Here is a 15,410-nt window from a genome sequence, read left to right on the forward strand (position 1 = left end):
ACAGTATAAACACCGGTTTACCTATTATTTAGTATTCTATGCATGTTTTCGTCGTATATGCACGTGTTAAAGTCTGTTGTGCCCTCAACCCCACATTGCTCGGTACAATTTAAGAGCGCATGATGCAACCTGTCACATAGCTTTGTCCAAAATAAACCCCTAGTCTAGCACTCACAGTCCAGCCCCAGGCCAGGGAGGCAATTGGTCGTTATGCCTACAAAGCACAGCTGTGGTAGGGCCACATGAGCTTCCATATAGTGACATCAATAGATGATGTTGACAGAAGTCAGATGTGTCTCTGGCTACATCTACACAGCAAAGATTTGTGTCTAGCACTGTTTTCTTTCCTGAGTGTATCCAGAGAGATAATTTGTGTCTAGTAATGTTTGTTTTAAATATGCCACCAAACCTGTCGGAAACTAAGCTGTAGGTCAAATTATCCAAGTAGATCTGGATCAATACAACAGTAACTACACTGCACAGTAAATGCCAAATAGTGATCAAGATACAAAGATAGATGGAAACAAACCATGGTATGAGCCAAAAAACTGTAGGCGTAAATGTAAGCACAGACTCTTGGTATGTCAAGTGTCCACTGGGACATGTGTGTGGCCATGTGACAGAAACATTACTCATGGGAAGCGCCACGTTCTGCTCCCCCTACCACTGACAAAACACATGTCTAGTACGGTGGGGAATTCTGATCAGAAGCCCCTCGATGTCACCAGGGATCATGTAACGTCACTTTTAGTCTGAGTTCAGGAGAACTGAAAGCATGCATGGAGTCTGGTGAGCCCAGCCCGGCTTTGCTCAATACGCTTTAGGGGGGACAAATGTGAAAAAGTAGAGAGTGGGTTCCGGATAACAATCAAAGAGAGGTAGGCAACACCAGCAAGCAACCTGCCAACATAATCAAACCATAAAAAGTGTCACTCTTCATCATCTTTCTGTTCTGCAATCCTGCCCCCTCATCCTTTATTCTTTCTCACATGGGTGGCTTGTGGCAATGCTGTTCTCAGACAACAATAATAAAATGTGTGAAAATCTGTGGGAGAAAAATAAATCACTGAAATCAAACACTTTTCTTTCAGCTTATTTGAAACTGTGACGTTATGTGATTTTTACAATGACCCTAACTTAACCAGATCACTCAGCAACAGGGCTGTGTATTGACAAGAAACTGGCGATACGATATGTATCACGATACAGGGGTTACTAGGTATCACTTTCCATGGTTCCGATACGGTTCAAGGACGATATTTGGCTCATCTAGAGCGATACGATGCGATTCAATGACTTGAAATCGATACAGTAACTTTTTTGACCTGATTTTTGTCAAAAATTCAATCCGTGTGACTGTGAAATAAATAGCTGGATACTGGACAGTGCAAGTCAGGATTCCTCGAAGTTTGTCTTGTAAGGGAACCAGAGATAAATTAGTTATGGATATAAACAAGTAAACAACGATTAATGGCAAATATATACACCATTTATTTGAAAATAATAAAAAGTGCAATTTTAAGACCCGCTGCTTCAGTTCTCAAGTCTTGGAAAGGGAGGAGTGAGCAGAGGGGTACTCAGTTGGTTGCAATCTGCAACCACAACACTAGATTCTGCCAAATCCTACATACTGTCACTTTAATAAAAAATATAATCTACTATCGTTTCAATGCTGTATCAATGAAGGATAAAGGGCTGGTAAAATCATTAGGCCTACTGTAAGTGTGTCTGTATGAGGATTTTCTCTGGCTTTTAGAGCAGCTTAGGTGGTAAAATAACCAATGTGTTGGGTATCATGCAGGGGTGGGGATTTATTGTTGAACTGTTCAGAGTAAACACAAGGCTTACCATGTGTCTATCCAACAGAAAGGGAAACAATCAGTTTGAACTCACCACTGAACTTTATACAAGGATTTTCCAAGTACAACAAGAAGATTGTGATATGACCGTCGTTAAATGGGCATGTTGGGAAATTCTGTTAATGTATGTAGACAGAGGTGTTTGTCATCAAGTCATGGACATAACGTCTAACTATGGCATTTGTTGGTGCTACAGTTTGTTGTTTATATCAAATCATTCTATTGTAAAATTTTGCATTACCGCACAATATAATTCAAGTACAGCCTCAGTAATTACCAGAGAGTTGAATTAACACCTCTCAAACAGTTCATGTTATTGTGTCAATTTGCCTTTCCTCAATTACATGTCATAACATACATTTATTTAAGTGCTTAGTGGGATAGATTTTCATATTTGTAACTTGACATATTCAAAGCAACACTTTACTTTCAAAAGTAACGTTTTTTTTGGGCAATGACTACTTTCATTATTTGCTCAATTAAAAAGGTGCACTGTAGATTTTTCCTTCCCCTTAAAACCCTTGAAAACTTCATAAAAGTTTGAATACAACATTGTCCATCATGGTTTATTAGAAAGCTATCTTCTTCTCTCCTGCCTCTGCCAGCACATTGCTGCATATCTTGGCACATAGCCGGCACCTGTAGATCAGTGGGATAGTGTGACACCATTGGCAGGAATGTGTATCATGTCACCAACTGTACGTGCATGAGCGTATGCATGTGTATCCTTGTTTGCATGCGCTACTCAAGATCAGAAACAGTTCATAACTCAGATATTAATTTTAATATCATATAAGATAAATAAAAAAACAAGTACTCACAACTGAGAGGCTGGAACCAGAAAATGTTTGACATTTTTGACTCAAATCTAACCCCCTGAGACCTGCGGTATCGCGGGCGATCCCGACCGATTTGACTGTCTTTCAGAAGCTGTAGCAGGTTCATTATAGCTAGAGTGAAGATACAGATATCATATGAAACTAAATCCATTGGTAACAACCATGTCATGCTAGCTTGTCGGGAAGGAGGCTAAATAACACTTCAAATTTAGGCTACATTTTGGCGAGTAAAACTGGCATGGCCATTTTCAAAGGGGGGCATTTTCAAAAGGCGTCCCCTGACCTCTGACCTCAAGATATGTGAATGAAAATGGGTTCTATGGGTACTCATGAGTCTCCCCTTATCAGACATGCCCAATTTATGACCCACACAGGTCTTTATGCATGCAGTACAAATGTGTTATTTTCGCCTATTCTAATGATCTAATGAATTTGAATATTTCTGCACACTGGGGTCCCTAAACAGTCTTGGAATTACATAAATTGGGTATCACTGGAAAGCTGAGATTCGTGTGGATCCAATGAGCCCAATTGTAATCATGGCTGAAGATGTTATTCCCAATAGTAGCCATTTCATTGTAATGAGACCATTTTTTTTAATTTGACCTCACTGTATAAAATATCCTGTTATGACCTCTAGGATAATCACAGCTTCATGAAACTTTACAGCCACAAACAGACCCAGGGCATTCAGAGGATGGATGGCTTTCCTAGGTAGATTGACAATAAGGAGGTTTCTGGGCAGTTTTCAAAACAGAAGTGCTCGCCATCCAATCGCCAATTCTTGCAGAAATCTCTAAAATGTCTAAAGTTTTTGATACCAAATCACAGAATAACTTTTTCTATGGTGTTCCTCAAGGTCTTAGTGTCTTAATGTGGTATGTTGGAGGAATAATTGATCATTTTAAATCAATTCTCGAGTGGTAAGAGAATGGTTAAATTTAGCACCAAATCTGTGTAACAAATGGCATCAAACCAATAATTGCTGCAACAACTTATGAGACGTAATAGAGCATGGGAATGACCATCATATACTTCTATCATAATGTGCTAAGCCCTTATATACTTTCAAAATGTATTTTAATTCATTCATTCATTAATTCATTCATTTGTGTTTATTTCTGATTTATGACTAGAACAACTTGACACAGTGCTGAGCTGCATCTCAAATTAATCTGTACACCACTTTTATGTGACATCTACTGTTGACCTGCTATCTCCCCCTAAAGATCCCCTGTAACCCCCTAAAAAAATCGGGTCTATTGTGGGTCTCAGAGGGTTAATAAAAAGTACTTGGCGATTCCTTTTCTGCTGATCGACTAATCGTTTCAGCCTTGCATTTTTTACACTTTAAAGTAATTTTCTTTTTCAGTGACAACACATAGATTAATATCACTTCTGTTAGTATGTTTGTGTGGGAGGGATTTTAACCACACAGCAGCCAAACACATCTCCAGCCAGCCAGACAGTGAATAAAACAACCAGCCACCCAACAAGCCAACAGGCCCGGTTCCCTCTAATCTCAGCTCCTTGCCAGCCTTGCTTAACTGGGACCCGATCCAATCGATAGAGACTGACGTAAGAGAGGTGTTACATAGTGAGAGACCTGTCCCTTGAGATTACTGAATATCTCTCTGTCTCGCACTGCCAAAATGCACAATACATGCATACCACGGATGAGAATATTGGCATATATTTACTGCCAATTAATGTTAAATTATGTAACCAATTAAAGGATGTCTGAAAACAGAAAGATAATTTGATAGATTATAGATGGCTGCTAACCAAAATATGGACATTACATTATATGCACATGTATTATATAATTTGGGAAAGTCTTTTCAGGAAGGCACAGACATCCATGGTGCTAAGCAGGTGCTGGGTAAGTTATATTTTGCTGACTTTTGCTGACTAGCCATTCAATTATTTACATCCCTGGGGCCTTAACACATTTGAACAGGGCAAAACTAAGAAGGCAGAGTCAGTCAGAAGCTTGTGATCTGTATCTAATGAGTGAAGATGGAGTTTAAACAGCTGGGAAAATCACTCAATTGGCTCAGAAATGTTGGAAAACAAACAGATACTAGTCATAGTCTCCATTGGAGGCAATCAATACTCCCAAACATGCACAGACTTTGCAGACAAACATGCACACAAACACAAAAGATGGAGACCATCCCCTCTCTCTGCCTCACAAATATTTTCCTCTGACAGTCCCGCCTTGCTCCCGCTCTGGGCATAGTAATTTTAGCTAGACTGAATGGAAAAAAGCATTTTGTTTAATTTCACTTCAGCCAACAAACGTCATCTCTATTGACAGCATGCACCTTGTTTGCATTCAGCTACCCTCCTCTCCCCAACACTCCTCGTCTCTCTCCTCTCTTCCTTCCTGTTCTCCTTGTCCCACTCCTACAAGCAGCCATAACTGTCTCGGTCGGTTCCCTCTCTTTCCTGCTCCTTGAGGCGATTAAAGAGTATAAAAGAAGCGTTTCCATTTCAAGAGACATGTCCAATGAGGCAACAGCTTGTCTGTACGGACCACCTGTCCCATTCAGTAGCACAGACTCCACTCCACCGTAGAAGAACACAAGAGGACAAACCAATAGAAAACACAGCAACAACACTGCACACACAGAGAGCCACAGGATCCTGTTCAAGTGTTGAACATGACAGAACCACACACACACACAGGACCAGACGTACCGTAAGCACATGCTCCCCTTCGCTCTGATCATCCATTTAGACTAAAACATCCGCAAAGCAAAAGGCAGCAGGGACGTCAGCCAGTTCCTTCTTTCTGGCGGCTATTTCTGTTGTAGAAGGTGTGTGTGAGCTAAGCGCTAACAGGGACACTGTCGCACTCGTCTGTTCCCTCTTCCTCCGCTCATCTCTTTATACAGAGAGAGGAGGAGAGAGAGAGAGAGAGAGGGAGCGAGCTGCTCCTGAACACACAGTGCTCTGCTCTACCCTGTCGGCCCGCTCCTTGCTCAGCAGCCAATTCCTCCATGCCACCATGAATATTTTATTCGCCCAGCCAAGAGCCTAAAACACGCACGCATACACACCACCACACGGAGGACATACACACACAAATTTGGAGGGCATTCAAATGCTCACCCGCTGAGGTATTCAGGTCACAAATGAAGACCCCACCCCCAACACAGATAAATAGAAACAAGCACACGTGTGAGTTCGCCATTCCTCAGAGGGTGCAATGAATTGAAAAAGCACTGTGGATTCATTAAGATTTCAAATGCCTCTCTGCCTTTGACATTCACAATCCTTCATCATAGCCTGGAGGTTGCACGTCTTTCAACAACCTGTCATTTTATAAAGAACTATGGCTTATTTGTTCTCTGTCCACAACAAGAACTGTTACATGAGTAGGGCAAAAGGAACATATTTCTGAAACCTAAGCAGCAACAATTTTTTAATGGAAGAAAACAAAGTGGATCTCAGTCCGGAGAGACCCTTTAGATCTCTCAGCATCCGCCACAGCGCCACTCACTTCTAAGTAGACTAACCACAAAGCCATAAAGGCAAAGGTGAAACCAAGCCTAAAATTAAGATACCCTCCCTGGTATGAGATATATAAAGTGTGCTTGAGATTAAATGGAAAGGGTGCCATCTAAAGGCTGAACCCTCACTGAGCTGAGGCATCAGGCTAATACGACTGAACAACCTGAGGTCATGAGGCTGAACAAAGGGCAAGGCCGTGCAGCAAAACAAGTATTTTCAAGTTAAATGTTTTAGAAAATTGACTTTAAGTAAATAAGGATTTGCATAAGAATTTAGAGCTTTAACTTTCTACTGGGGCTGCAACTAACAATTATTTTGATTATCTCACAATATCATTTTAGAATTAATTGTTTAGTCTACGGACCTTTTAAAATATGACAACATAAACATTCTAAATGGGCCCCTTCGTATTGTATCGTGAAAAGTAGTGAACAACAATGGTCACTAACAGAGCACTATATACCAAACATGCATTGCGCTGAAGAAAAAGTGGCAGACAGACGAGAGGAAAGAGAGCGGCGCGATTGAGACAAATCCATGAGTTGCGGCGTGAAAGTAATGTATTTAATGTGAGCAGAGCAGCGCATCACAACGCAAACGACCACAAAGTACCTTGTATTTATTAATTTGGGAAAATACGCTCATTGCACCCACTTTCACAACGACCGTTAATTCTTACCTTTCACAATAAAAGCCCTAGAAATATACGCTGCCGCACTGCTTACCAAGGGGAACTTAAATTCATTCAGAGCATTTCACTAAGAGACAACTGAACAAAATAGCTTACATATGTATTTATCATACACAAAATACATGTCAGTATTTATTATGGATGGTCTATCATCAGACGTTGATCTGGCACGTTTTGATTGTGTGACAGCAATGACGTAATTAACGGCACCAAGAAAATCACCCGAGTCGTGTCCGAAAGTGTTTTTTTTATTTTGCCGATGAGCTCACTATATAGTCCTCTACATAGAACTCCATGGATAGTAAGTAGGGAGTAGTGAATGAGTGAATGATTTCGGACACACCCGAAGTAAACTTGGACCAAAGCTGTTACCCTAGCAACAGAATGGCAATGAAAAAAAGTCCCATCACAAGTTTTCAGAGACCTGGGTTATGTCTTCAAATTGCTTTTTTTCCAGACCAACAGTCCAAAACCCCAAATTATACAGTTTATTGTAATGTAAGACAAGGAAAAGCAGCAAATCCTCACATTTGATAACATGGGATAAATGACTTAGCTCTTCTTTCAACAACTTTTTACAGTGTTGTATATTGGCAAATTGTATAATTAAGATTGCAGTATGTGTCCGCTTTTGCCTTTTCAAAGCAAAAAAAATATTAATAACTTTGCATTAGACATATTCAGACCCAGATCTAACCATTACAACCATTATAAACTACTGGTGTTCCCTGAAAAGCTTAAGAGCTGTTCAAGTTAGGGGTTAAATCTCAATTGAAGTCACAATAAGAGGCAGCGCTGTAATGATGTGCAATATTAGTATGCCGGTGGTACAAAGCTGTACTGTACATTACATCCAGTGTGCTGGCATGCCACCGACGACCACGTGCATTCAAAGGAGTAGAGAAAAACAGAGCCATATTTGTAGTGTTGTTACTGGGAAACTGAACGTAGTCTGTGGAAAATTGTAATCAAATTCAGGTTTTGCCACGGGGGCAAACATTTTATCTTTCTGTTCATGGCTCTTTGTAGTCAGCTACAGTTGGCTTGAATTAAAATTAGTGAAGTAATTTCAATATATTTAATTAACCATCCAACAAGCAGTTCTGATGAAGCATACTGGGGCCATTACATGTACTGCTCTGTTTTAAGCTTTTATGTTGTCCATGAAAATGCACCTTTGTGTCAAGTTACCCCCACTATACATCCATATACCCTATCTAGGGCTGCAACGAATGATCTGATTATTATCCTAACTGTTTGGTCTACAAAAATAGTGTTAAAGCCCAAGATGATGACATCAAACTTGTTTTGCCAGGATATTCAGCTTAATATCATAAAAAGACAGAGAAAAAGCAGCAAATCCTCACATTTCAGAAGCTACCTGAACTGAGAGAATGGAACATTTTTGCTTAAGAAATGACTTAAACTATTAATCAATTATCAAAATTGCATTATTATTTTTTCTGTCAATCAGCTCATTGATTAATTGACTTATTGCTTCAGCTCTAATTATATCCATCCGTACAGCTGCTTCTCATAAGATAAAAAGAGATTAAAGATTTTTCTGGGACAGGGCTGCGTGTGCACCTCCCAGTGTTTATACACAAGAGAGAGGCTAAGGGAACAAAGATTATCAATGTCTATCCATCACAGGTTACATCACCACCGAACAGAAAACCAAGCTCATCAAGACTCAGACCGCACTTAGCAGCTAATGATGAGTTCTCTAGATTTTACTGTAATTGGATGAGCTTTCAAGTCCGCTCTGTACACAACAGACAAAGGCATAATACCATTAGAACAATCCTGGGCCCTTTAATCTGTTTTTCTTTCCTTTACATTCGTAAAATTACCTTTAGGGCATTGTTCTGTTACTCTAAGTAGTAATCTAAAGGCTAGACAAGTAGACCAGGGAAAAAATGTTGCTGCTTTGAATCCCCTGACTAGTTGGGGAAATGTGGGTGGCTAAAGGAAATGAACATTTCTCCACTCCCCCCTACCTCCACAGCTTCTTTCTAACCTACAGAGCAGCTTGACAGTGTAAATGCATTGAAATATGTCAAGGTGAGGCAAAGAGAAGTTAGAAAAGCTTGCTAACTATTTTGCTTTCCTGTGGACAAATACAAACTACAACGACAATGGAACACATAAATGTGTCAATTTCTAATTCATGTAGTGGACTTCTTCATCAATCATTGGCTCCAAAAAGCCCTTAATGTGGCCTGTTGTACCGTGTAATCGCAACATACTTTCTGAAAGCACATTTCATTCTCTCAAAAAGTAGATTCGGTACAACATAAACAAACAGGCTCTCTGTTGTGTCCGCCAATTAACCTATAATTGGGTACAGTAGGAATTAATTATATTTATCGTATTATCTTAATAGTGTAGCTGAACAGAACACAGCGCCATCAGACTGGCAAAGAGGCTCATTCTGTGTAATTACCCATTCAAAGCAGTGTCATACAGCGAGTAAGCTTCATAAAACACTCACTAGCCCTGGCAGTAAGTGCTGAGCCAATAATAGTCCAGGTCAGAGAGTCTACCCTTGCTGGACTAAAACCCTCTTTCACTAGTGGAACAGCAGGACGCGCAAATCCCTCTCCTCCACGCAAGCTGGCAAACACCTGAAGTCAATGAAAGCTCACACTGTAGAGCTAAATGAGTACACAGAGTTCCGAGTGTCAGTGACACAACGTGTGCATTTAATAAGAAAACTATGGCGCGTGGACCAAGCGCAAATAAAGGGAATCCCTTAAGGGAAACACAGCGGCTCAAACTATAAAACTGCTATTATAATCATGCTGTTCCTTTCGCTGTCTTTAGATCCTCAGCCTTTCCCCGCCATCCTTCCGGTATAAGTTTGAAACCAGATGGTCAATTAAACCATGGTACCGACAGGCCTGATCTTTGGCCATTAAGCACTCATAGTAAAAAGGTTAAACATGCAAAACACAGGCGGAGAAGGAAGTTCATCTCTAACACACTGAGGCCAACAGACGTGACTTAAACACAAAGCCAAAGCCGTCTAAGTAGCCTTCTATAAATGCCACAAACACGGCCTGAGATCAGTGACATGAAGGCAGCAGAACAACAACAACAACCACTCAATGGCATTACATCATGGCGTGTTCATTCTTGGTATGACTCCAAAACACTTGTTTTAATTGAACAGATGTTGGGGCCAAACTAAACAACAACGGCTAACAATTAGGGGTGGGAAAAAAAACGTATTCACCTATTTTTACTGAATCAATTTAGATATTTTCCAAATTAAAAGCCTCTAGAAGTGTATGATTCAACTTTTTCCCATTGTCTAGTGTTAAAAAAGTTAAGTTAGCAATAAATCGTAATATCGAATCGCAATACTTGTAGAATCGCAATACTTAAAAAGTATCGTGATAGTATTGAATCGGGAAATAAGTGTATCGTCCCAGCCCAACTAACTATGCAGTTGCAGTTTAGATGACATTCTCACTATTCAAACCAATTTCTTGGACCAATGACAGCAAGGTTTCACTTTTAAAATGACTCCTAACAATAGCATTAGTTAACCGGCAAGACCAAAAACAACAAGAGTTTCTTTTTGAAACCAGATTCATGTGTTTTAAACATGCACACACTAGCTGAAAGCTATAACTCAGAGCTTAACAATGGTATGTTCTTTGAGATGTGCACTTTAACGGGTGCCAGTTCATGACCCCTGAGACGCTATTCGGCATCCTGTGTCACAGTGAATGCACTGACGTCCATGCTTGGGAAAGAAGTCCATAGCTATCCAGCAACTCCTTTTCATTGGCAGCCTAGGGTCAAGTTTCCTCAGACACATATATACCAAGGCACACACACACAAACATAGTAGTGGACAACCCTACACCAGCATTGATGTCAGACAGTCAGCATGCATTTTAAACTTAGCTCTCTTTCTTTTTTGGGCTTGTTACTAGCACTGCTGTGTGTTAGATGCTTATCAACCAATCTGTGACTGTACAGTTACACCTAAAACACAGGATGTGGGTCTCTCACAACTCAGTTGAAATAGCACATTGAAGAGAGTTTGGTAGATGTAACCTACTGTGACTGATGTATCTGATTTTGTGCAATTTCTATCCCAGTTTCCTGTCTATTTTTCCCTCTCTAATGACACAAGCTCAAGGTGACATTAGAACGTTTCCTGATTTGGATAATGTCACACAAGAAGGAAGGCACGGACATCCATGGTGCTTAGCAGGTGCTGGGTAAGTTATATTTTGCTGACTTTTGCTGACTAGCCATTCAATTATTTACATCCCTGGAGCCTTAACACATTTGAACAGGGCAAAACTAAGAAGGTACTGGCAGTCAGAATTTATGACCTGTATCTAATGAGTGAAGATGGAGTTTGAACAGCTGGGAAAATCACTCATTTGGCACAGAAATGTTGGAAAACAAACAGATACTTATCAGTCTCCATTGGATGCAATCAATACTCCCAAACATGCACAGACTTTAAAGACAAACGTGCACACAAACACAAAAGATGGAGACCATCCCCTCTCTCTGCCTCACAAATATTTATATTTTAATATTTTTTCAGTTTCCTGTCTATTTTTCTCTCTCTAATGGCACAAGCTCACAGTGACATTAGCATCGTTTACTGACTTGGAAATGTCACACAAAGAAGGTTGATCTATTTTGGGTGTATTTGATATGCAAATGTACCTTTTTATTTATTTTTATTTCTGCAGATCTTATCAACTGACTAGCTGGGACACATAATATTAAGTAACGGCAACGGGTGGACCTGTTGAATGTGAAGAGGGAATACTACAAAGCTGGTACAAAGCTATGTAACGGTAATTAATTACCCGTGAAAAAATGTTGAATCCTCTGATTAGTTGGGGAAATGTGGCTGGCTAAAGGAAATTAACATTTCTCCACTCTCCCCTACATCCACAGCTTCTTTCTAACCTACTAAGCAGCTTGAAAGTGTAAATGCATTGAAATGTGTCACGGTGAGGCAAAGAGAAGTTAGAAAAGCTTGCTAACTATTTTGCTTTCCTGTGGACAAGGACAAATACAAACTACAACGACAATGGAACACATAAATGTGTCAGTTTCTAATTTATGTAGTGGACTTCTTCATCAATCATTGGCTTCAAGTTACACCTAAAACACAGGATGTGGGTCTCTCACAACTCAGTTAAAATAGCACATTGAAGAGAGTTTGGTAGATGGAACCTACTATAACTGAGGTGTCTGATATTGTGCAATTTCTCTCCCAGTTTCCTGTCTATTTTTCCTCTCTAATGAAACAAGGCTCACGGTGACATTATAGCATCGTTTCCTGACTTGGAAAATGTCACACAAGAAAGGTTGATCTATTTTCGGTGTATTTGATATGCAAATTGACCTTTTTATTTGTTTTTATTTCAGCAGATCTTATCAGCTGACTAGCTAGGACACATAAGAATCTAAGTAATCTAAGAATACATTACTTAAGCAGCTGATCGACAGTCCAGTGTTGGTCATGTATGGTTTTTCTTTTGTTGTGTAAGATGTGTATGAATGTAACATTTATATATGTTTGGAAAATTTTAATGTTATTAGTGTAAAAACAGATATGATGTTTTATGTGATAAATTTAATGTACTTGATTTCGGACCCCAGGAAGACTAGTTGGTGCCATTGGTATCAGCTAATGGGGATCCTTTTTAAATAAAAATAATATCAAGTGTGGGTGGACCTGTTGAACAGTGAAGAGGGAATACTACAAAGCCGGTACAAAGCTATGTAACGGTAATTAACTACAGGCTTTACTGAGGCAGCATGGCTTACATAGTAATGTGTAGTTTATTAAAACTACACATAACACAACTCAGTTAAAATAGCACATTGAAGAGAGTTTGGTAGATGGAAGCTACTGTAACTGACGTGTCTGATTTTGTGCAATTTCTCTTCCAGTGACATTAGCATCGTTTCCTGACTTGGAAATGTCACACAAGAATCTACTTTGGGTGTATTTGATATGCAAATTGACCTTTTTTATTTCTTTTTATTGCAGCAGATCTTATCAACTGACTAGCTGGTACACCTAATATCAAGTAACGGGAATGGGTGGACCTGTTGAACATGAAGAGGGAATGCTACAAAGCTGGTACAAAGCCATTTAACAGTAATTAATTACAGGCTTTTACTCAGGCAGCACAGCTTACATAGTTGTTACATAGTTGTGAGTTGTATTTTGTGTTATGTGTAGTTTTAATAAACTACACATAACACAATTCAGTTAAAATACAACACACAACTCAGTTAAAATAGCACATTCAAGAGAGTTTGGTAGATTGAACCTACTGTAACTGATGTGTCTGATTTCTGCAATTTCTCTCCCAGTTTCCTGTCTATTTTTCCTCTCTAATGGCATGACATTAGGTTATTATGGGTGTATTTGAATTGCAAATTTACCTTTTTTATTTGTTTTTATTTCAGCAGATCTTATCAACTGACTAGTTGCTGGGATACATAATATCAAGTGTGGGTGGACCTGTTGAACAGTGAAGAGGGAATAATACTACAAAGCTGTGTACAAAGCCATGTAACAGTAATTCATTACAGGCTTTTACTCAGGCAGCACGGCTTACATAGTTGTTACATAGTTGTGAGTTGTATTTTAACTGAGTTGTGTTATGTGTAGTTTTAATAAACTACACATAACACAACTCAGCTAAAAAATACTGAGTACTTGTATTTTAACTGAGTTATGTTATATGTAGTTTTAATAAACTACACAACTCAGTTAAAATAAAACTCACAACTCAGTTAAAATAGCACATTCAAGAGAGTTTGGTAGATTGAACCTACTGTAACTGATGTGTCTGATTTCTGCAATTTCTCTCCCAGTTTCCTGTCTATTTTTCCTCTCTAATGGCATGACATTAGATTATTATGAATGTATTTGAATTGCAAATTGACCTTTTTTATTTGTTTTTATTTCAGCAGATCTTATCAACTGACTAGTTGCTGGGATACATAATATCAAGTGTGTGTGGACCTGTTGAACAGTGAAGAGGGAATACTACAAAGCTGTGTACAAAGCCATGTAACAGTAATTAATTACAGGCTTTTACTCAGGCAGCACGGCTTACATAGTTGTTACATAGTTGTGAGTTGTATTTTAACTGAGTTGTGTTATGTGTAGTTTTAATAAACTACACATAACACAACTCAGCTAAAAAATACTGAGTACTTGTATTTTAACTGAGTTATGTTATGTGTAGTTTTAATAAACTACACAACTCAGTTAAAATAAAACTCACAACTCAGTTAAAATAGCACATTCAAGAGAGTTTGGTAGATGGAACCTACTGTAACTAATGTGTCTGATTTGTGCAATTTCTCTCCCAGTTTCCTGTCTATTTTTCCTCTCTAATGGCATGACATTAGGTTATTATGAATGTATTTGAATTGCAAATTGACCTTTTTTATTTGTTTTTATTTCAGCAGATCTTATCAACTGACTAGTTGCTGGGATACATAATATCAAGTGTGTGTGGACCTGTTGAACATGAAGAGGGAATACTACAAAGCTGTGTACAAAGCCATGTAACAGTAATTAACTAGAGGCTTTACTCAGGCTTACATAGTTACGTGTAGTTTATTAAAGTAGGTGGACAAACACTATAATGTCCAGACTTACCAGCAAACTGGACATCTACTAATTTAAATAACGGTTGATATCGTCACTGGACAGGCTGCTAATTCATTGACGTTAGCAAAGAATGCTATCTGAAAACTACTAAAAAAAAGTGAAAACTCGGCAAAGAAACACGTTTTTTACAAAGTATATATTCGTAGGAAGGCTTTCTCTGACTTTAAAGACAGACCTGAACACAACTTGTCCCCCTGCCACGTGTCAGAAAGTAGAAAGCCGGCTAACAATAGCAGCAGCCAGCCTCACTGAGTCTGACTCCAGAGCATCACTAGTAACGTTACTTCAGCGGCTGCTTGGCAGAACAAGAGACAAAGAGACACACAGTATATAACGGTTTAACTGTGTTGGGCGGGTACTTACTGATCTCAAAAGGGGCCTCATTTGTTCTGAAGGTTCGTCCATATCACCTGAAGCCGGTCTTTTACCCACTAGCTGTTTTATTAACAGTTGACGTACGGAAGAGCGACACTAGTGAGAGAGATGACTTCTGCTGTGCTCTCCCTAACGACACAACGGTTAAGGACACGCCTCTAAAAAATGATTGACAGTGATTTATTGCCAATTCGCGTTGAGCACCCGGCGTTCTCAGCCAATCAAATGTGAATACGTCACGATGAGGGCGGGGACTAGTTTTCAGTGTCTCCCTCAAAAGCAGCAGTTCCCAAGCGGGCTTTTTTTTGTGTTATGATTTGTTTTAACCTCGTTTAACCCTGCAGGAGAAGGGTTGTGATTCAAATTAATGATTCATATTTAAGTTGTTTAAAACTGCTGACCCCATGTTACATATAATTCACAACTTATACTTTATATAT

At 39.3% G+C, this 15,410-nt stretch overlaps 1 protein-coding gene across 15 annotated transcripts in view; it reads right to left on the reverse strand.

Annotated features, from left to right (window-relative positions):
* The window catches only part of LOC119502649 (sodium bicarbonate cotransporter 3-like), a 50,555-nt gene extending 35,403 nt beyond the window's left edge, over window positions 1-15,152 (reverse strand). For 14 of the 15 annotated variants that reach the window (XM_037793699.1, XM_037793698.1, XM_037793696.1 and 11 more), the window contains exon 1: window positions 14,959-15,152. In XM_037793699.1, coding sequence (XP_037649627.1) covers window positions 14,959-15,000 — 42 coding nt within the window. In that variant the 5' untranslated portion in view covers window positions 15,001-15,152. Of the gene's footprint in view, window positions 1-5,401; window positions 5,578-14,958 lie in introns of those variants that run through there. The other variant, XM_037793684.1, reaches the window with a different exon arrangement.
* Between the last annotated feature and the right edge of the window lie 258 nt (window positions 15,153-15,410).

Source organism: Sebastes umbrosus, chromosome 15 (genome assembly GCF_015220745.1).
Source record: "Sebastes umbrosus isolate fSebUmb1 chromosome 15, fSebUmb1.pri, whole genome shotgun sequence".
NCBI lineage: Eukaryota > Metazoa > Chordata > Actinopteri > Perciformes > Sebastidae > Sebastes > Sebastes umbrosus.